The following is a 22129-nucleotide window of genomic DNA, read 5'->3' on the forward strand; positions in this document are numbered from 1 at the left end:
GTAAGGCTGAAAAAAAATCTGTTCCTAAAGATGTTTATTGGCACAGTAAATCAAGTAATTTTTACTTCAAGTGCACTTAATAAATAAGTAATATTAGATTAGGCACTTAGGCCGAAAAGGCACTTAGGCCTATTTGTATTTTCTTTTTATTACAGAAAGAAGACAATTACAAAATTAATTTTCATCCAGGTGAAAATGTAATTAAGTTTAGAAAAACAGGACAATTTTCTGTGAAGCTTATACTGGTGAAATTGCAACCCTGAAACTACATTTGTAAATGTAAGAAAACTTATGAACAATACTTGCAAAAATGTACATAAATGCACAGGAAATTCAAAGGTGAACACGTGAAAATACAAATTCTTTAAAAGAGAACAGTAAAACAGTCATCAATAGAAAAACAGTTCTTTTACTAAAGCAGTAATCTTATTTCGCAGGAGTACTCCTTCCTCTTGGTCCATCAAGGCTAATCTTCTGGAAAAGCAGAACGGCGTCGACGACACAGAGAACAAGCAATACAAGACCAAACACCTGTAAGAATAACGATAATGTGAGTTTCCCCATAGAATCTCTATCTTACACTGTAGTGACTCATCTACCGTTCCTCAAAGCAGCAGTAAACTCATCTTTCTAAGTTGGTTCTGGCTTTCTAAATAGCTGCATGATGTGAGACAGCTGACAAATAACATCCGTATTTAAATCCCATCAGCCTTTCATACAGCAGTCTACACCCTGGCTTTGTTTGATGTTTGCATTGGAGATGATGTGTTCTCCTTGAAAGCTAAGCTAATGCTGCATTATGCCAGACAACGCTTTTATCCTAAATGAAAACCCTTCTGTCTCTTTAAGGGCTGCCTGATTAATGGTATTGGCCCGGAAAAAAGTCAACATTTGTAGAAACAAGCCTGGCAGGAAAAAAATAGTGCTCCTCTCCTCTGAAGCTCTGAATGGGAAACATATTCCAAATTGAAGAAAATGTACGTAAGTATTTAAAAAATATACAACTTCAGGCAGGCAACTGGAAACATGTGTTTGCAAAACGACCGCCGAGTTAACTTGCTCAGCTGCTGCCCTTCAGGCCCATCCCACATGCAAAGTTTTTTGATGCAAGCATGTTCTAAAATGGAATTATCTGATCAGTGGGAGTAACGCTAAGGCAAGCTCTTTCAGGAGAGCACAGCTGAAGGCAGTCTGTGCCCCAGCAGTACAGGCCTTGGGGCAATTCTGTTTCTCCCAGCATTGAAGATGTCATATGTTCTGCCCAAACTTGTTTTCCAAGCTACCTGCTTAGTCTCCGTCTTCCAACTTAACTTCCATTTCTATTAACTTTTTGCTTAGGATTGCTTAGTCATTGCCAGTGAAGACATCAGCTTTCCACCTCGTCGTCTCTTAAGCTCACAAGATTTTGAAAATCTCCTGTGGCAAGTTCTGGGTTTCTTTTGGTTGCTTGTCACATTTTCGCTTATCTCATACTTCAGGAGACTTAAACACTTTCAAAACTGAGTTTTTTCCCCCTTATTGTTTCTTAATGTTAATTACATTAGTTTTCATTTGAATTAAAAATACCAGTTACTTGAACTATTAAACTGGTTTGATCTTGTGAAGTACATAAAAATCTTACAACCATAGTATGAAAAAACTTTTTCAACTGCCATAATTTCTCAATTTGTGTCAGAAAAAATAACATACGCATCAGGAGGGAGGTACCAGCATGTCTGATAAAAAGTTTCAACTCTTTTTCGCAGGACTGTAGGCATTTCTTTTTAAACAGCATAACCAAGCTGGATAGTCCCGAAAGAGCTATGGATTATTGCACCTAGGATTTCAAGCTATGGAAGTAAATGCAGGTTACTCAGATTAGTTAAACTCTAGGAGTTTTCAGTGTTAGTACTTCTCTGGAGTAATTCCCAAGTCTGGTAATATCTTTAAATTACTAGCCATTTGGGGATTTTCCTTTTTTTTGTGAGATACGCTGCATGCGTATTCACTTTTGTTTGCGACTGCCGAGTACGTTCTTCCGTGACAGAGTTATTTTCATGGTCTTACCAGAATGTCAGTATACCGAGAGGTTCAAATCACGTCCACTTTAAGAACGGAAATTCGTTAATAATGTTCCTACTTACTCCTCCAGCCAGTGTCCCGTTGTTGGTCTTGATTATTATTGCAAACAGGCACACGATGAGGAGGAACAACGCTGCGATCACTGAGTTGAAAATATCCTGAAACAGCCAGCGGAAGCAAAATATTTATTCTGAAATGCATGCCTGAAGAAGAACGTGAATCGCTCCCAACAGTGTACGAATCATTAAAAATTGCTGGTTTACTATGGAAATAGAATCACACCAATATCCACGTAAGATCGATAGTGACACCCAGTGGTTTGATGTTAAAAAGAGCGTTTGTGATCAAACTTCCTCATTCTACCTTTTTTTTTTTTTTTCAAATCTATGCAACTTGGCTACGCGTGATAGACTAAAGCAGCAAATAAATTTAAAAAAGGGAGGTAAGAGGAGAACTCACTAATATTTAAGTGAAAGCGTGTGTTTAATTTCTGATGCGAAAGGTGAAAAGTCCAGCATTATGAAGTTAAGCAAGTGATACAGGAGGGTTCGTTAACGGCTGTAAGCCAGCTATGTAGAAACGGATGCAAAAGAACACTGTCGTCTCTGTTAGGGAAAACTGGTTCAACAACTACGAAAGTCTGGGTTTTGCTTTAACTTGACAGAAACAGCAACCGAACGGACTGACGGCAGCCCCTCTGAACGGGCAACCACAGAGCGGGTCAAATCCCTCGTTTTCAGGGCCGGCCAATACTCACAGCCAAGGGCCAGAAGAGCCAGCTCATCCTTCGGTCGAGCTTTAGCAAGTACAGTAGAAAAAACAGCGCCGTGATGACCACCTCCATGACGGCCAGCGCCGTGTACGCCCCGTGGGAGCGGGAGGCCACGAAGCAGAGGAACGTTACGAACGCCACCAGCTGAGGACACAGAGACACGGGGGGTTAGCGCCGCGCCCGCCCCGGAGCCACCCCCGGAGGGACCCCCGGAGCCACCCCCGGAGGGACCCGGCCCGGCCCGGCCCCGCCCCGCTCCCCTCAGGGCCTACCGCGCGGGCGATCTTCAGGGCGCCCCGCGGGGAGCGGGCGAAGCCGCTGTCCACCTCCACCGCCGCCATGGCGGCTGGGCTGGGCTGGGCTGGGCGCTGCTGCACCCGCGCCCCTCGGCTGGCACCGGCACCGGCACCGGGACCGCAGCAACGGCCGCGGCCCCGCCCCGCAGCTCCGCGGCGGCGGAAGTGCGCGGGCGGCGGCCGGAAGCGGGGCGGGGCCGCGCTGGTGGCGGTGCGGGCGGCGGCGGCGGGGATGGGCCATGTGGCGGCTGGGCGCGGCCTGGGCGCGGCCCGCGGCGCTGCGCGGGGCCCGGGGCCGGCGGGGCCCGGGGAGCGGCGCGCCGGGGGCCGCCTGCGCGGGCGGAGCGGCCGCGGGCTCCTCGGCGGGCGGCCTGGCGCTGCGCTCCCGGCCCGGCCCGAGCGGCGCTGGCGGCTGTGAGTCCGCGGGCGGGGGGCGCGGGGCGGCCGGCGGGGGTGGCAGGCCTGGGGGCGCAGGGGGGGCAGCGGTGGGGAACCCGCTGGAAGGGGAGGTGCGAGAACGGCGGCCGGGGGGGTGACAGCCGCCCCCGAACGCGTTCCTGGTTCCTCGCTGCCCGGCCGGTAAACAGGATGCGGCGGCGGCGGCTCGGGGGGAAGCGAGGAGCATTGCTCGGGTCTTTTTAGAAGTCTGCACCAGTGATCGCGGCGGTGTGAGGAGCCGCCGGGGCTCCTAACGGGGCGGCAGCAGGACTTGCCCTCTTTTCGGGCTGAGCAAACCCGCTTCTGCCGATTTCTTGCGCGTCGTGGCCCTGATGATCTTCGTGGTCCCTCACTGGCAGTGTCGGGGTACCGAAACTGCCTTTTTTGCGTGTTTCCTTTTGTTAAGGGTCTAGTAATCCGAGCACTGCTTGCAGAAGTTTTATATAGGCAGTTTTGAGATATAAGACATCTAAATTGCTTCTCTTGGAGGTGTCCTAAAATCTTCATCCTTACCCAGCTTTGTAGCTAGGCCTGTGCAGTCAGCACACGGCCCGCCTTTCCAAAATTTATTTTTTCCCCAATGGAAACTAACTGAGGAGCAGTAAGGATAACAAAAATCTGCTGAACGAGTGTAGGCGCTCACCATTTGACTCTTTGTAGTGTCAAGGACAACGGAGAACTTAAGCTAAAACTGTGTCAGCGTATGCCACGGTGTGTCTATTACATGACCCAATGATTACCTAAAACCTTAAAGATTGGTAATTTAGCAAATACTCGTATTGAGCAATAGAGAACTTAAAAACTTGATGGAGGGGCTCACATTAAGAGGCTCGCTATAACTGTTATGAAAACCTCCTTCTTGGTTGTAACTCCTGTTTACTTCCATTCTAGATAAACATCTGATAAAAGAAGATGATAGAAGGACAGTCGTAAGTATTTGCATTGTGTTCAGAAAACGATGTAAAAGGTGCAGTCTCTTACTTTATTACAGTCGCAGCGTATGTGTATGGCAGCCATTGGACGTGGCTGTTCTGCTGAGTGGTGTCCAGGTGGTGGGTCTGTTACTGGGCCTTACTCGGTGCAAACCCACGCTTATCTAGTTCTGTAAATTGCAAGGAAGTCGTGAGAGATTTGTGCAAACGCATGGTATTGTGTAGGGACAGGCGTCAGTTTGGGGTCAGTGTTGCGTGTGTAGCGTTGCAGTTGCCCTATACAACCCTGCCTGTGAGGCTTATTTTTGTATTTGGAATCTTAATTGCGTTAAGGTATAAAAAATTTAAAGACAGCTGAAATCAAATTCTCCTAGTTTATTTTAATTGTGCAGGTTTCTGAAAATAAAAATTTAATGCATCTTAAGGTTTAAGCTATCTATTTAACGGCTACTGAAATTATTACTTCAGTTGGCATTTATTTTAAGTTGAAAGTTAAGTTGAAGTCTCTGAGGAGAGTTGTGGCAGGCAGCGTGGAGGAGCAGCAGCCCAGCAGGTGACCCTCTGAAGCTCTTGGGGGCCGTGGGAAGGGGGTGGGATGCCGAATGGCGAGCAGGGAGCTGCCTGCAGGAGTACCAGAAAGTACGGCTGCCCCTTGCGTGGTAAAGAGGCTGTTGGTATATGTGTGTCAGGGAGAGAAGAAGTGGTGGTCTGTGGAGAGTCACAAAATCCAAACTGATCCCCAATGTCTTCCTGTAAAATAATCTATTTACATTATAAGGAAATAGCATGCTTGATATGGAAAGAGTATATTTTTACATATGCTGTTTGCTACTATGTGGTAGTACGGTTTTTAAAGGTGATGCTGTTTTTAATCAGATTTGTATCGAGGGGAACATCGCAAGTGGAAAAACAACATGCCTGGATTATTTTGCACAAACTACCAGCATCGAGGTACTGGACGTACATTTCTTTGTCTTTATTTACATCATTAAGCAGTTGCTTGTCTTGACAAAATTGACAACTTAGAAGTGTCCTTTCTTAGGCTAATGAGAAAGGAGCAGCAGGTTGTGAGCCAGTGCACTTACCGGTGCACCTCCCCCTTCCCCAACTATTTGTAGTCAAACTGTAGAAGAGAAATTTGGATCATATGTAATATAGTACTGGATGCCAAAATATCAGTAAAACCTGTGGATTAGAGGTTGTACCTCTGTAAAGTAACAGCGACCCACATGGGTTCGACATGTTGGGGCATGCTTGTTTGCTCTTTCATGTCACTTAAATATTACATGTATCTTCTAATAAGCAAAGACAAAGAAGTAATGATGTAAAAATACTGATGTCATGTAACTGAGATCCCAGTAAATGGATAGCTTTTTTAAAAAACGAAAAATCTTTTAGAATTGTTTCTGGAGATTTCTTAGACTGGCATGGTATTTGATTTCATATTGTTTAGAACAAGATTAGGGGAAGGGCAGGCTTACTGTATTTTAAACAAAATCAAGATCAAACCTCAGTGAGAAATTGCTTTCTGTACATCAGATATTAATACTTTTCCCGGCAGACCTGGGAACACATTTGATAATAAGTCTTAGGATTCCTCATAGAAATGCTGGGTTGCCAGATGTATTTGGGATTTTAACAGGAATGATCCTTATGGAGTAAATACCTATTAACCCAAAGGATAGCAAACATTAATTTGCATATAGTGCAACATTTTTTAAAAAGCTAGTTAACTTCCCAGGCTTATCAGATTCTCTCAGGTCTGGCTCTACAGTATCGTTGGAGTTTTAGACCCTGTTTGAACCAGATAAGTCTCTTGTGATTTTACCTATTCAGGTTAGAAGCTTTTCTGATTAATTTCATAAAAGTTTTGAATACATTTTGATGGTTAGATCGCAAAAATAAAATGAAAAGTAATATGATAGCAGTCTGATCCTCTTTGCTGACAAGTGTTACTTTCTGAGAAATTAATTTGTGAGGGAACGAGCAGGTCATTGAAATGCAATCAGTACTCAGCTAGGCCATTCTTTCCCTTACATGGTACTGATTTGGACTCGAAAAAGTGAAATTATATCCAGACTCATAAGGTAATCAATCCAGTGTTGTATTTTGGTGGTTTAAAAATGCTAAAAAGATGTTGTATAATGATATTTCTGTATTTTTTAACAGCGTTCATTATTACGTTTTGTATTACAGGATTCAGTGTTGTTTTTTGAAGAGGGATGAGCTTTCCAATACAAGTCCTGAATACTCTGACTTACTGAATGAGTATTCATTAAAACTAGTTGTAGACTTGTAGGGTCAAATTAAGTATTTTGAATCTAAAACATGTTTAACATGGAGTAATTCTTTTTAACAAGGTTTTGACAGAACCAGTGACTAAGTGGAGGAACGTTCGTGGTCATAATATCCTGGTAAGTGGCAGAAATTACTTCTACAATTACTGTCCTTTTAGAAAGACATGCATGAGGACTTGCCAGTCAGCAAAACTGTTACGAAAGGTGTGGTCATAATCTCATACAGCAAAAAATAAAGCTCCATGATGCAAAAGATCTTTTACTGTGATTAAGACATGCATATAATAGAAACATTGCACATAAAATCTGGTTTTGGCAAGGACTGGGTCTTCTATTGCGTATGAGCTAAAGAAGTTCACAGAAAAGTAAGTGTGAGCGTGACAGTTGTTTCTAAATCTACTTATGCCTATTTCAAAGAAGGGAAGAATGTCACTCAAAGTGAGGGGTCGATCTGATCAGTTAATATTGTTTGACTGCTGAAGATGAGGCAAATTCAGTCCTGTGAGGTGTTGAGAGCTTCTGTTGTCTTTTGGGTAGTCGTTGTTTCTTGGAACCATTCCCCACAAGTATGTCCCTTTGTCACAGCTGTGCTTGGAGACAGCAGTCAGGGCTCTGACTACATCTGCAGATACGCTTATGCTTTTGCTGGGATGGCCGAAGTGGTTTCTGATGTCAGTCTTCCCTGCTTGTCTGATCCCCTCCATTGCACAAATCTCATTGCTGGCTGAGATGGGTATCTATGCTCAAGCTCATGTGGTATTTGCTGTCAACACAGCGGTGTGAATACACCCCAAACCACATGTGCCCAAACATGTATTTGATGCAATTACTGCTAGCATAGGTCCTCTGGAAAAGTAAACTCTCCCTACTATGAGTTGCTGATGCTTTACTTTCTTATTATTAGTAAAGGGATGGGGCATGTTTGGCTGTGTCGCACATCATCACAGAAATCTGTGCACTTCAGAATAGTTTCCCATTCTGATCTTGGACAAGGAGAAACGAAAGGTCAGATCTGTGGACTGAAGCCCTGCTCCTGACTTAAAGCTTGTCACCTCAGCAAATAGACGCTGAATGATGTCTTATTTTGAGTCACATCTTTTCTCTGCTTTGCAGGATAGACTGTCGCTTGTAAGTGTATGTGTGTGTGGAATTGCAAAAATTGGAAAGAGTGGAAGATCTGAGAACTGCTTTGAGGATCCTTTGGGAAAAACAGTTGTTTGTGTTAAAAGACACCTTTTCTGAGGCCCAGAACATACTTACTGGAACCATATTTGCATTTCTGGATGGACTGGGTATACTGAGAGTCTGTCAGTGCACAAAAATAGAGTAGCAGATACTTTTTTTAAATTACTAAACATATTTGACCTGTCTCATATGAGCTTGGTCCTGACTGTTCCAGGTACAAAGTAACTAATTCCTGTTGACTTCAGCAAGCATTCCAAGTGCCCCACTTAGTACCTCTAAGGACCAGAACTGTAATTCTTACGTCTGCATTGTGGAGAGCAAATGATCACTTAATTCTTGTTAAACCTGGTCTCAGCTGTTTTAGTGTACTTCTTTTAGCGATTCTGTTGTGGTGCGAAAGCTTACAAAATACCCAACTTCCCTTTTTTTGCTGTTTGACCTAACGAAAATGTCTGTCTGTCTCGCTTCCATCTCTAACCCCAGGGCTTAATGTACCAAGATGCATCAAGATGGGGGATAACATTACAGACTTACGTACAGCTTACAATGTTGGAGCAGCATACCAGACCAATGGTAAACAAACATATTTTTCTTTTAATTTAAAAAAGAATTAGATGCAGTTATGAGTAATAAATATTCTTAACCTTGTATCATCCAAAAGTTAGGTTGTTGTTTGCGTTCTGTCTTTGTTCCTGCAGTGAGTATGAATTTTTATGGTGCAAAGCCATTGTTGATATGCTCAACGTGTTCCAGGGGTGAAACATCTGCCTCCTACCTGCTCAGAACTTTTACTTCCCCAAACAAATACTGCTTTTTTTGCACCACCCTTATGACCTAGACATGCACAAATCTCTTCATCATCACGTGTCAGTGACTTGCCTGTAGTTGGTCTCTATATAAATTTAGCTATTTCAAATCTTTGGCAAACATTAGGTAATCTTAAAGATGGTGTTAGTATTCATTCTACTGCTCCATGCTGTCTAGCACAAATTTAGCCATTGCTTCTTGTGTTTATCCAAAATACTTCCACTTTTTCTTTTTTTCAGATGGCTTGCATCCTTTTTTTCTTGTAATTTTTTTCTTTTTCTGTATTGATTCACACACTCTACCTTTTTATCAAGATCTGTTAATTTCTCTTTCCTTAAAACACCTTTTGCTACGTTCTCTGCTAAATCTTCCGTTCCCTGATTACAAGATCTGATCGTGGGTGGCATGCTTGTATCTTAATGATTGTTCTTGCATTATATTTTCCAAGTTTGTGTCAGGGCAGACTTTCAGAAGTACCACATATGATAGTGATACCGCACATATAATCATTAGCTTTTTAGAAGAGGTGTTTTTTCAAGATAATAGAAAGCTCATTCTGTTGCAGAAAATTTTAATTTAAAAATTCCTGAGGATCGCCCTGCATTTTAATCTGTGCCTTGCTGTCATTTGCCATTTGAGCCTTGCTGGAGCAATTGTTGCTTTTGTGGTCATTAACGTGCAAGAATGCCTGGTTGGAAAGAGCTCTGCCAGAGTTGCCTTGCTCTGCAGGGGCCAGAGAGTGTCAGAGAATCTCTCTTCTCCAAAATGAAGCGCTATTTGAACACGAGCAGGACTGGCTAAGGCAGCAGTACTTTGTCACTTGTAATTATTTCTTTAAAAAGTTCTGTTTTCTTGTTACAGTTTTTCTGATGTTAGGCCTGTGCTGTTGACACAGTAACACACCTGAAGGTGGCAGCAATTCAGGTAGCAATAGTTCCTGTTGCTCTGCAGATCCCAAGTGGATTGGTGCTTTTTTGTCCCCCCTAGTTAACTTCAGCTGCTCAGTTGAATGCTTCCACAGTTACCTTTGAAACTTGCATATGAATAACAACTTAGTTACATAGGTGTTTAATAATGCAGCGACCATAAGTAAGATTACTTGTTTTTTTGTGGTTCCCACCTTTCCAGTAAATTTTTTTATCACAAGATCTGGAAGAACTGAAAATGTTATGTATTTCATAATGTAAAGGACATGATGTGCAATATGAGCTTGAAAAGAAACAAACATGCTGAAAAATGTAAACTAGTCAGTAACTGTCAAGTTTTATTTTGTAGATTTCCCCTGTAAGAATGATGGAGCGATCAATTCACAGTGCAAAATACATTTTTGTAGAAAATTTGTATCGAAGGTATGGTATATAGTTTTCTACTTTACTTTCCTGGCTTAATTAGATTAAAAAAAAATATATATAATTGACTGATGATTTCTTTGGTAATTTGCATCTAAGTGGTCTGTGAAATCTGTCAGTTCTTTGTTGGAGTGGCAGTGTGTTTTGTATGGGACGTGGTGCCCACTGGTAGAATAAAACCTGTAGGACATGGGCCAGACGAGCCTTTTTCAGAAGTGCTCTTGTGTATTTAGAACACCATTTGAAGTTATCTGCTCTCCAGCTGAATACAAAAGTCTTGCTTAAATCAAAGCAAAGGCTTACTGAACAGGTCAAAAACCATGGGGATACAAAGAATAACACTGTAGGAGGGAGAGAACTAGATAGCATTATCCAGCCTAGCATCCAGGATTGGCATTTCTTGCAAGCAGGAACTCGAGTGACAAGCGTTCCAGCCCTCATGCCATTGCTCAGAATCAGGATTCACAGGGTCAAAGTAGCCTGAAAACCTTGATAGGCCAGTGAGTAAAGAAAGAACAAGAGCTATTTGTCTCTAAATGTCACTTTTTGAATCAGGTCCCCACCCCCAGGTGTGCTTGGGCCAGAGGTAGAGCAATTGGGCCTAATCCAGGTTATTTTGTTCCAGGGGATAAGACTGTGGCCCGAGATAGAAAAAGCATTTACCACCTGGCCAATGTATAACTCATCCATCCCATACTAACTACAGTAGTGCAGTAATCAGCACAGGGGTTTTTTTGTTTGTTTTGTTTAGAATGCTGACTTTATATTGAGAAGTGTATGTAACAGATTGTTGTTTTAATGGATTTTTCAGTGGTCTTAAGGGACAAAACCAGTTTCTCACTGCAGTCTGCAGGGAGAATAGCTGCATGCCACAAGATGGCATTCATGCTACATAAGCTCCTAGTCTGTTACTGGAAGTGCTTTGAAGTTGAGACACACACAGTAAGATGTGAGGCAAACAGAAAGAGACATTATTTATCCCAGTCTGTATGCAGTGGAAATGTACTGGAATGTCTTTCTCGTTTTTAATTACTGGGGGTTTTTTTCTCATTGTTGACAAAGTGCTTTTGTCCCGAAGACTGAGAACTTTGTTGCTATGAGGCTAAGTGTGCTTGTGTCAACTGTATGTATTAATTTTGTAATAACATTTTTAAGGGCATCTAAGATGTTTTGTGGCTTCAGCACTTTTTAATGTTGGACAGAAGGCATTTGCTTGGTTTTGTTACAGCAAGCTAGAAGCCAGCTGATGCTACCAATAGCAAACCAAAATATGATATAAGGATGTGTAAAAGGATTATAAATAAAACAAGGAAAAATTGGGGCTACATGAAAATAGCCATTTTGAGTCACATGAAAAAAATAAGTAAATCTGTCCTCCCTCATGTCCTGTTTCCAGTGGTGGCCAGAAGTACTTGAAAAGAGTGTAAGAACAGGGTAAGCATTTATGATAATTTCTGAGTATATCCAGTAACTTACAGTTTAGGGACTTCCTTATTCAGGAGTGGTTTCTCTGTATTTAGTAACCCACAGGGAATTTATTTTCCATGAACTTCTCCAGTTTCCCCCCTAAGCTTGTGTAAACCTTTAGTTTCCAGGACGTCCTATGGCAAGCAGTTCTATAGCTTTACTCCATGTTGTTTGATCACTGCCCTATCCTTATGTGTCGTAGTTCTTTAAAGATCATCTAGACGTCTCCAAAACTAATACTTCTGTGTACAGGAAAGAAAACTGCCTATAAGAAAAGGCAGGATGATAATGGGAGTATGGAAATAGTAACCACAACTACAGCAGAAACAAAGTCCACTTCAGAGTTCTGAAAGCATGTGAAATGTTGTGCTAGGAGAAAGTATTGTAACATAGAGGCAGTACCCCTGGGACTTAAAACAACTACTGCAGAGCGCGTATTAGGAGTTAGGGAAAGTCATCTTAGTAACTGCAGGTTTGTTCACCTGCCTCAGTATTTAGCACAACTTCAGAGAAAATGATGAAGGAAAGTATAATTAAAGCTTTGGACAAAATGTAAAGTCAGTGACCAACAACATGTCCCGTTAGACTAATCTAGTAATTGTGTTTTGTAACATTCCATACCCACCCCACCCCCACAAACAAAGGCATTCTCATCAATCTGAACTGAAGTTGTGTATTTATCAAGGAGGTTTTGGGAGATTTCAGTGAATTATTATTCGTAAGTGCAGAAGCTGGTGTTGTGATGTGATGGGAAGTCCCACTGAAGGGAGATACTGAAAGGGACGTATCAGGCTGGAAGGAGGTTACTCATGTTGGATCAGCTTTTGGATTGGTGCTTTGGTACAAAGGGTGAGAGTATGCTAATAAACTCTGTCATTCAATTGAACCGACAACAGAAATTTCAACTATAAGATGAAAGATTGTAAGTTGAAAAGCAGAAATACAGATATCTTTTAATATATTTATAGATAAATAAAAATTGATCACAAAATAATGCTAGTATTGTGTAGCCCAGAGAAGAGTAAATGTGACTTTTGGAAGTATCTGGCAAAGGGCTTCCAGGAGGGAGATGGAAATATTGGTGCTTTTGTACACAGCTTTTATGAGAGCTTTTTAACATTACTTTTTACGCTTCTAACTGCTTGTTCATGATCTATGAACTAAAACTGAAACAGGTGTGAAGCTGAGATACTGGCATGATCACAAGAATGGAAAGCCTGTTTAAAGAGACAAACCCAGCTTGACATATTTGTATGGAAAAGTTGGGAGAATACACTTGTCACCTATGGGCACACTGGGTGCAAACACAAAAAATGGGAGTTATTGAAATTGCAAGACTGTAGTAACAGAAGACTAATTAGATACAGAATGGCTGTGGATACATTAAGGGCTAAAAATTAGAAGATGGTGTCTTAGCTATAAGAGGAACAAAGAGAAAATACAAACTTTACACTTGATAGTTTATGTAGAAGGATAATAGTGCCCTGTGGCAGGGGAAAAGCCTTATAACTTAAAATGATTGCTTCCCATGCTGTGTTTTTTTTGTTCAACTGCTGCATGAAAATTTTAAAAATCATTCTGTAACTAAACAGATTTTGCAAAGGAAAATTCCTTTGTATCCTCCAGAGGCTTTTTCTTTCCTTGTTACTATTTCCTAGAAGGAATCTCCTGTCTCTGTAGCGGAGTGATCCTAAGTCTTGTGCAGGTTAGTTAACATGCAAAAATCATGCAGAGAACACAGGAAAGGTTGCCCATTGTAGAATGATGCCTGTCTGATGGAAGGTCTGGAAAACAAAACTAACCTCACGTATCTTCAAACTTTGCTGAAAATGTTATCAAAAAACCCCCTCAGTCTCAAGCTATTCAACAGGTATCTTCAGCAAAGGGACTGTTAAATAGCTGTATGGAAGGTATTTTCCCATTAAAAGTATGTCAAAATGAAATAGAACTTTTTTATTCAAAATAAGACTCAGACTGAATGGGGTAAGCATGCTGCAAAGAGCAAAGGTTATCTTCTGCTTTCTTTTCTGTAAGAGAAAGTATTGTTTAGGGTCCCCATCTTAAAGATGGAGAAGAATCCCTTGTTATCTCTAGTCTACACAAGCTCTTCTCCTTTAGGAAAATCATTAGTTTAAGCAAGGGATGAAGAACTGTGGCAATATGAGGAATAGCAGCTCTTCTTTGATCCAATGTCACTCAGTATTTGTGTTTTGGCTTTGCAGGCCTTTTCCCAGAGAGAGAAATAGAGTAAGATTTACGACGATGATGGAAGGCTTAAATTGTCAGCAATTGCTGTGAGCTTCTCCGGCATGCAGAGATATGCATGAGTGTCCAAGTTCTTACTGCGATTGCACATCTGAGTTTAGCACTGAAACACGGTCATGTTAGGTGTAAAACTGTAGAATTATTTTAAATGTGTGCACGTGAGTATGCATGGTATGTTATAGGGTAAGCACTACCAATTGACTTTGTTCCATTTGAATTTATAGTTATTTATGATATAAAGCTTGTTCCATTCATGTTTAACTTCTGCAGTAAAAACTTTACTTGATACGAGTCAAATGACAGCAAACTTTGGAAATGCAAACACCCTTTCGTGCCTTATACATTACCTGTATCTTTATGGATCTTGAGCCTGATCCAGAATCCTCACAGGATTAGCCAGGGGACTGCACTGACACAGGGAAGGCAGAGGCATATTGTCTGTAGGGCAGGTCAATGCAGAATTGACCTGGATGTATCTGTCTTTTAGGGTAAGAATAGTGGGGCTTTTTCTGATTTCTAATTCCTTTTGACTTTCCTGTTCTCCCCATATATATCTTGGAGAAAAGTGGCAGAATCAGTATTTGGCTTATGTATATGCCTGCTACCCAGAAACGTATACAATTGATATATTAGAAGAATAGCAGTGAATTGTGTTATCCCATTTCTTGGGTGCTTTGGGAGGCAAGATATTCAGCTGGATGGCAGATAAAGAAGGGAGGTGGTACAAATACGGGTTTTACTTTCTTGCATACTTAAGTGGAAACATCTTTTTGGATTATCTTTACTCAGTTTTGCCAGTGATCAAAGCATGTTGCCAGGAGAATGGTTTAGAAATCTGTGGAATCTTTCTTCAGCACTATTTAAAATGTTGCAACTGGTCTTAATCATTCAGCTGGAGAGGATAGGAGCCTCTCAACCCCATGTCTTTTTTTATATTTTTATTGCAGAGGCATTTAGGAAAGAGTGTGGAGTATGTGTTACTGTCACCAGTTTTGAAGACAGAATAATGCAAAACTAGTAATATTTGACTATTTAGGTATATGGTAATAAGTGAAAATTACAATACTAGTAAAAACATAAGATGTGATTCTTAATATGTCCTCTGTGGACTCCCTTTTACATGAGTTGTTTGATATTTTGTTATTCTTACTGAGATAACTTTGGGACAGTTGTCTCCAGTATTGTCTATGCTCTCTGAATGCGGAGTTCAAATTAAACATGTTGAATATTTCAGTATTCTTTCCACAAATATTTCTTACAGTGGGAGTAAATTTTATTTACACAGTATCATTATTTTTTCACTGCTCTTTACTATGGCTTCTGTAATGAATTGTCAGTGCTGCTTAATAAATCAAGCCTTTCTGGTGACATGCACTGCAGTAGTTCAAATATATTTGAAATGATCCTGATATAAAGAACTTGAGCAATAAATACCATTGACAGTAATTTGTTGTTATTGTATAAATGTCAACATGGTAATGTTTTTCTTCTTAGTCACTAAGTAATTATTTCTTAACTGTAGTGGGAAAAATAATTAATGTTTGTAACTGTTAATAATAGAAACTTCGTGTTAGTAAGTACTTTTTTTTTTTTAAAAGAAAAAGGTTTGGTCTTTCTATTGTATAAACAATGCTTTATGAGGCCTTCAATTTGGGTGGACATAATCTTGGTCTTGTTTGCATTTCATATATGCTGGAGTAAATTGGGAGTAATTCTAGTCAGGTGAAAAAAATACGAGTTTAGAATTGATGTGTGCATGCTGTTCAGTGAGTGATGACTTTTATGTTTATTCAGCGGAAAAATGCCAGAGGTGGATTATGTTGTCCTAACTGAATGGTTTGACTGGATCCAGAACAACACTGACGTTGCAGTTGATTTGATAGGTAAAATTTTAATGGGATCTGGAGGGGCATGTTTGTGGGTGGGTTTCTTTACTGGGAGAAAAAATAATTCTTGTTTTCTGGGTCATAAATAATCACATTATTCAGTATAATAGTGGTTGCAATGTATAGCATCAGACAGCATGAATTTGTGGATGATTCATGGATTGATTAACAGTAACGCCAAAGGGGGAGGTTCAGTGGTGGTACTCAAGCCAGGATTCTTTCCTTCTATAGTTTGTGAAGTTAAGTTTCTTCTTTGCTTTTAAAGCTGATCCTGAAACATAACTATTATATTTTTTGTTATGGCAGTTTATCTGCAGACTTCTCCTGAAGTTTGTTATGAGAGGTTAAAGAGAAGATGCAGAGAAGAGGAAAAGATCATTCCTCTGGTAAGGAGTTCCTTCAATATATGTGGTTACAATGAGCTTTAAAAACATAATGATTCCAATCTAAATACTAAAATCATATCCTAAGTATATTGCCAAAATATGGTGCTGCTGTTTCCATTGCAAATTAAAACTTCAGTATTTAATTTTGATTTATTTTATAAAAATGATCTGTTGTGCACACTGGCTTTCCCAAGCGTTACATTTTAGTAATCAGTGTAGTATAGCTGACTGTTTAGGTGCGGTATTAATCAACTGTTAATCTTCTCCAAGATGTAAAAAGGCAATTGCTTTTCTATCATTAAACGGCATAAAAGCACCCAGTTGAAGCAGAAATACCTGTGCATGCAGGTGCTGAAGATTTATGTGGGCACTTTCTGTTGTCTGCTATTACTAGGATGTTTATGCCTGAAAAGTGTCTCTGCTTGTGTCTGAAAACAAGCAACTTCTTGAAAATTGTTAGCATGGGAATCTGCTTAAAAATAAACTGTAGTAATTGAATGATCACTTTCTGTGTCTCAGTTACAGAATGGCCCTTCGTTAAACAAGTTTTCTCCTAAAGAAAGCCTAAGCAGAAATAAATGTAGTTACCAAAGACATACTGTATACTACAAATGTATCTCTGGTGTTGGGTAGTTCAGTAGAAGCAATTGTCAGTTGAAGATATATGTAAAGAGCTAAATTTTGGGCCATGTGAAATTTTGCCTTGGAGAATAAATCCTTGCTATAATGGATTTGAAGAGACATTGTGTTACTTCGCAGCTCTACTGAGGGGTGGGCAATTACGAATGAAAAATGTTAAGTGGTCTCCATGAAAAAAACCTAATAGTTGATGACAGGCGGAAATGCTTTTAGAGGAAATTGAGTCAGAGTTAGGAGAAAGTGAACTGGGAATTTCAGGAAAATGTATTGACACAGAAAGTGCCTTCAATACATATTCTTTGCAGTCTTCCCCTTTTTGTCCTTACTTCTCTTTGTTGTATTTTTCTCTGTAAAATCTTGAGCCAGATTATCCTATGGGAGAGGAATGTGGTCCTTGATCTTAAAAGGAGCTGAGAGCCCTGTGTTCCTTTAAGCTCTGTGTCTTTGAGGTTCTTCATGGAGTAAAACCTTATACTGGGAATTAGTTTTTCTCAGAAACCTTCTGATGCTTTTTATTTTTGTTAGTGGAAATATCTGATGCTGGCTTTTATATGTAGTTCTTAACTACTTACCAAATGTATAAAAATTGCAGTGTGTGTTTCATCCCTGGGCATACAGGTTATTTGAATGCCTCTTTTCTAGGAATATTTAGAAGCTATTCATCAGCTCTATGAAGACTGGCTCATTAAACATACACTATTCAAAGTTTCCTGCCCAGTGCTTGTGAGTATTATTTTAGTTACAACCAATTAAGCATATGGAGGATTGTACTCTCCAAATACTAAGAGTGTTATTTAGTGGTAAAAGTAAATACATCTGTTTTTCTAATAACCTTTGGAGAAGGAAAATCTCAGAAAAATGTTTACAGCTATGCCGAGTGTATAGCATAAAAGTCTGGTCTTCCGTCTCTTTGGTGGAATTTGAGGGGCTGTTCACTGTGATTGTTTTCAGGATCAGACATGTAGCTTTTTAATGAATGCCAAATTCTGAACAGAAAGGTAATTGGACAGATCTCTAGGAGTATATCTGTTTGGCTTCAGTGGTACTCCTGTTCTATTTTGCTCAAAAGCAAACATGTTTTATGGTGTAATTATCTCTAATGTTCATCATCTTCTTTTCAAGGTTATTGGAGCTGACCATGACATGCAGAAAATGATAGAAAAGTATGAAGAAAACCGGGACCAAATACTAAATCCGTATAATATGCAACACCATTTATAGATGTCTGCGGTTGTTGTATTTTAAAAAACATGTTTTTTAAACATGTATTTTAAAAAAAAAGAATTCTGATTTGGGGGCAATTTTGAGTATATTCAGTATTTCTAAATGGTTTTTGCTGTTGAATTGTGCTTTGTAGAATGTTGTGGACTTACTGCTATGAAATGTTCAGAAACAGAATATAAGCCAATTCCCTTTAATGTTTTTACATTCTCCATCAGCTTTACTGTGTCAATATGGTTCATACGGCTGTTTCTCCCATTTCCCACTTCACTGCTGCTTTCTATAAGTAACCTAAGTTGTTCCTTTTTTTTTCCCCCAAGACAACCCTATTTTTGTAATTTGAAAGGAATAGTTCCATACAAGAGATGGGATGTCCTCTTTTATTGTTAGAGGAAGCAAATGAAGTGCATCATGTTAAAGTGGTTTTGTTAAATAGGTCTTGTCAGGTTGAAACAGGGGTCTTGCTGTAATCCTACCTACACTACTGCAATTTCATTGAATTCAGTAAGTTTCTTCTGCTTTACATGAAATCACAACATAGCTGTAGTTCTGAAGATAACAATGCACTAGCATAGTCCCACTGAATTCAGTGGCAAAAAAAAAAGAATAACAGTTTTCATAAATGATTGCAGAATGGCTCTGAGGCTTTTTTTTAAAGCCAGGTTTTTAAAAGGGCTTCTTTCTTTCTAGTGTTCATGAAATCACTGGCCCTACCATGGCTGAGTTGAGGACTAGTGAAAATACAGGGTGCACAGAACTGTATTTGTTGTTCCTTTCAAATGATTATAAAAAAACTAAATTAATTGATTTCTTAACTATTTTAGATTCTTCAATTGTACTTATTTTATAAATAAAAATACAGGTGGTTCTTTGGGTTTATTTCTTGATCAGTTTATTATGACTTACAGGTACTTGGAGACTAGAGAAACATAGTGGAGGTTTCATTCTTGCACTTGTTAGCTAAAGTGTTGAGTTGCTCTTAATTTCTGCGTTACCCTCTGAGTGTTGTCTTCAAGATAATCTTTGTAATGCAGCAGTTCTGACTGTTTTCACATTACTTTTTCTGTTTAATTTGAGGGGAATGTTTCCTGAAGTATGGTATATAATTTTTTTTTCCGTAATAGTTTTGGTTGGTTTAATTGGAGCAAGCAAGGTTAACAGTGCTTTAAAACACGCTTATATTAATTTAGTAGGGCATCTGTCATAGCTTTGTAGTGAATGCTCCTAAAAATGGCTAATGTCCAAGACTTCAGTTAGTACTTTGATCACTTATTACAAACATTTGTCTGTAACTTGTTGGAGGATATACATTTTCAGTTACTTGGCTTTTCCATGTTCTACCTGATTTTGAACAATAACTGATAGTATTACTTTTGGAGATCACTTCACTGCTTTTATTTTGTAGTTTCGTGGTAGCTGGTTTTGTGGTATCCCTAAAAATCATTGTAGTTGAAATGACTGCACTGTTTTCCAAGGCAGGAAATGCAGTTCATTTCTTGTTACTTCCATCTGGTAGGATACTTTTTTCCCAAATCAGTACAACTTAATAATGAGAGACTGAGAGATAATAATGCACTGAGAGAGCATTTCCTAGTGAAGTACTATATTAGTATACTAAAGCTTGTGAACTCAGTATTACCATTCTATTGTTCTGTTGTAAAGCTTTAGAATTCTAGCGTAAAAATGAGATTTTGTGTGTGAAGTAATCATCTTACTTATTGAAGATTTTTTTGTAGGGGGATAGTAGGCATTCTTGAAACCTTCTGTTAAAACTTTCAAAGTTTTTTCTTCTGTAAGAGACCAAAAGAACTATTTATTTGGAAATAGTTCTGTAAACTTGAAGTTCAGTCGTCTTCAGTTTGTTCAAAATTGTAATTTCATTATGGATTGTAGAAGCCAAGGATGTACGTTTTGCACACAGTCCAGAAAATAGCACTTAAATAATTTTGTACAGAGAATCTTACAGTACAAAGAATCTCACTGTTATCTTTCAGCTTTTGAAAGCAATGTATGCTTTTTGGTCAGATTTTTTTCCCCCCTTCGTTACATCAAAACAGTAGTTTGGATGGAGGTTATTGATCTTCATAATTATAATGGAATATAAAGGAATCATTGCTATAACTTATTAAAAATTACAGATGCAATGGCTACAGAGAACATATTTATTTTATGTTTTGCTATCAATTTTCATGTATAGATTTTTATGTACAGGAAGGTTGTGGTATTTAATGAAAACTGGGAACAAAACCAAACAGGTTGCTTGTTATGTGTCATAAATGTAAAATGTTTGCCGTCTGCTATAGTTGTGTAGATAAAAATACTGTAGTAATCATAAATAGCTGTTTTTAAGCCTGGAATTTATTTGCTTTTGTTTCCTGAAATCTCTCAGTGGATGAGGGGAGGGAAAAAAGGGCAATCAGCATTAGTCTGATACAGATTTCATTCCTTTTATGACTGTCTAAGAAGCAGTGATTGGGTGGCAAGTTGCAAAATACCATAGAAAGTACTGTGTTTCTGTAGGCAGACTGAACTTCAGTACCAGTGGAATGGATCATATAAAGAAGCTGCCACTTCTCTTGGCTTTTAAGATTTGGTCCATAAGTTGGATGTAGCTGATACTTGTAGACTGAACCATACATAACTGTTTTTGCATACATTTTGGCTATTCTGGATTGAATTACTTCTGTCACAATGAGTTCCACATCTAAACTGTAGTATGTGTGAAAAGTGATTATCTCCTCCTGTATTGCTTTTTCTTTATTACATACTAGTCTGCATAGAGGGATGTCTTCTCCAGACTTTGGTATTTACTTTGTCCTGGTCAAGGTGTCTTAGCAAATCAATAATATCTGGGAGCAGCATATAAATTGATCTGAAGTTAGAGAGACTGGCAAAATTAAAACATTTAACAGTTGCATTCTCTTAGCCTGGCCTTTTGTGTATTTCTTCTAGCATGAGAAGTATGTTTAGGAGATCTTTGTTGTTTGATTAAACATTTCAGAGGTGACTGTCCAAAACTGTAGGTCTTAAGAAGCCTTGAAAATTGTTTTCACCAGTGTAATTAGCGCACAAAATGTCTGCCTACACCAGGAAATAATCCAGCATCTCTCTTCAGTGCACTTCCTCCTGCAGAGACTGTAGGAAGTGCTAGGTATTCTGCCATCAGTTGCTATTAAAAGATTCAGACCTGAAGGTCTCTGTCCCTCCCCTGGAATAACAGCTCTCCTAGAAAGTTACTGTCCTGTTTCAGGACTTGGAGAATCCAGCCCTTCCTGTAGCGTATGGAGGTTTAAGTCAACATTGCGCATTTCTAAAGCAGGATAAAGTCAGGTGAGAATTACGGTGGTGTTCACCCCCACCCCAGCATTTGAGGGGGCTGACAGAAAGTTGCAAACTTTTTTTTGAAAATGAAAAGTTTAGTTTCAGAACAAAAACTAGCAGTTGGTAGATTAATTCCTACATAAGAGAAATGCAGTCTTCTGTCTAGTCCAGATCAATTTTTTAATTGACCATTTAACATTTTTTTAAGAGGCTGGCATGTGATAATTACTTGTGCTGTATGAGGATCAGGGCACCATTTTGCTGAGTGTTCTGTAAACATACACCTACAAGTGATCTCTGTCTGAACACATACGGAGGTTCAATAAGGAGACTGACAGAATAGAGGAGCTCTGTTTGTTACCTGCGTATTGCATGCATACTACTTGATTTTACTTTTTATGCCAGAAGGCTTTGAGTTGAATCCTTTGCTCCACCCTAGGGCCTTCTACCTGGTAAGTGATACAGTCCTCCCTTGCATCCCCCAAAAAAAGTATTGAGCTGTTAGGACTTCCACTGTGAGTATGCTGCTCTGCAGATGTCACTATATTCCAACCCAATCCTAATTTCAGGAGTTTTTTTACTATTCAATGCTGTGAAAAGGAACCCTATGGGATTTAATTGGTTATCTCACTTAGCTGTGCCAATTAATTTCCAATGGGTGGGACCTTTAACTGTGGTGGTGGGTTACTGGTGGTTATTCTCCCAGCGTTTAAGTACAAGTAAGGTAAAAAATGATAAAGCAGTGTTTCAGAAATTGTCTTTTTGTGGTGAGATGACTGAACAGTAGAGATGTATCTTCATCAGTGC

The 22129-nt window shown here is 39.6% G+C and overlaps 2 protein-coding genes across 4 annotated transcripts; one reads left to right on the forward strand and one right to left on the reverse strand.

Moving 5' to 3' along the window:
- Positions 1 to 19: 19 nt before the first annotated feature.
- LOC140657059 (chemokine-like factor) lies at positions 20 to 3241 on the reverse strand. The gene is made up of 4 exons (XM_072873542.1): positions 3106 to 3241; positions 2819 to 2977; positions 2124 to 2219; positions 20 to 531 (listed from the first exon to the last, which is right to left on the reverse strand). Exons 1-4 carry the CDS (start codon positions 3172 to 3174, stop codon positions 427 to 429), a joined length of 429 nt encoding a protein of 142 aa, XP_072729643.1. The 5' UTR covers positions 3175 to 3241; the 3' UTR covers positions 20 to 426.
- On the forward strand, positions 3218 to 20915 carry TK2 (thymidine kinase 2). 3 transcript variants are annotated; one of them, XM_072873535.1, is made up of 11 exons: positions 3218 to 3543; positions 4459 to 4496; positions 5376 to 5450; positions 6860 to 6913; positions 8465 to 8554; positions 10064 to 10137; positions 13827 to 13898; positions 15664 to 15752; positions 16062 to 16141; positions 17423 to 17503; positions 17903 to 20915. In XM_072873535.1, exons 1-11 carry the CDS (start codon positions 3369 to 3371, stop codon positions 17999 to 18001), a joined length of 927 nt encoding a protein of 308 aa, XP_072729636.1. In that variant the 5' UTR covers positions 3218 to 3368; the 3' UTR covers positions 18002 to 20915. The 3 variants fall into 3 exon arrangements, with proteins under 3 accessions (XP_072729636.1, XP_072729638.1, XP_072729639.1); XM_072873538.1 differs by lacking the exon at positions 3218 to 3543 and adding an exon at positions 3685 to 3933; XM_072873537.1 differs by lacking the exon at positions 13827 to 13898.
- Positions 20916 to 22129: the final 1214 nt, after the last annotated feature.

Source organism: Ciconia boyciana, chromosome 9 (genome assembly GCF_034638445.1).
Source record: "Ciconia boyciana chromosome 9, ASM3463844v1, whole genome shotgun sequence".
Taxonomy (NCBI): Eukaryota; Metazoa; Chordata; class Aves; order Ciconiiformes; family Ciconiidae; genus Ciconia; species Ciconia boyciana.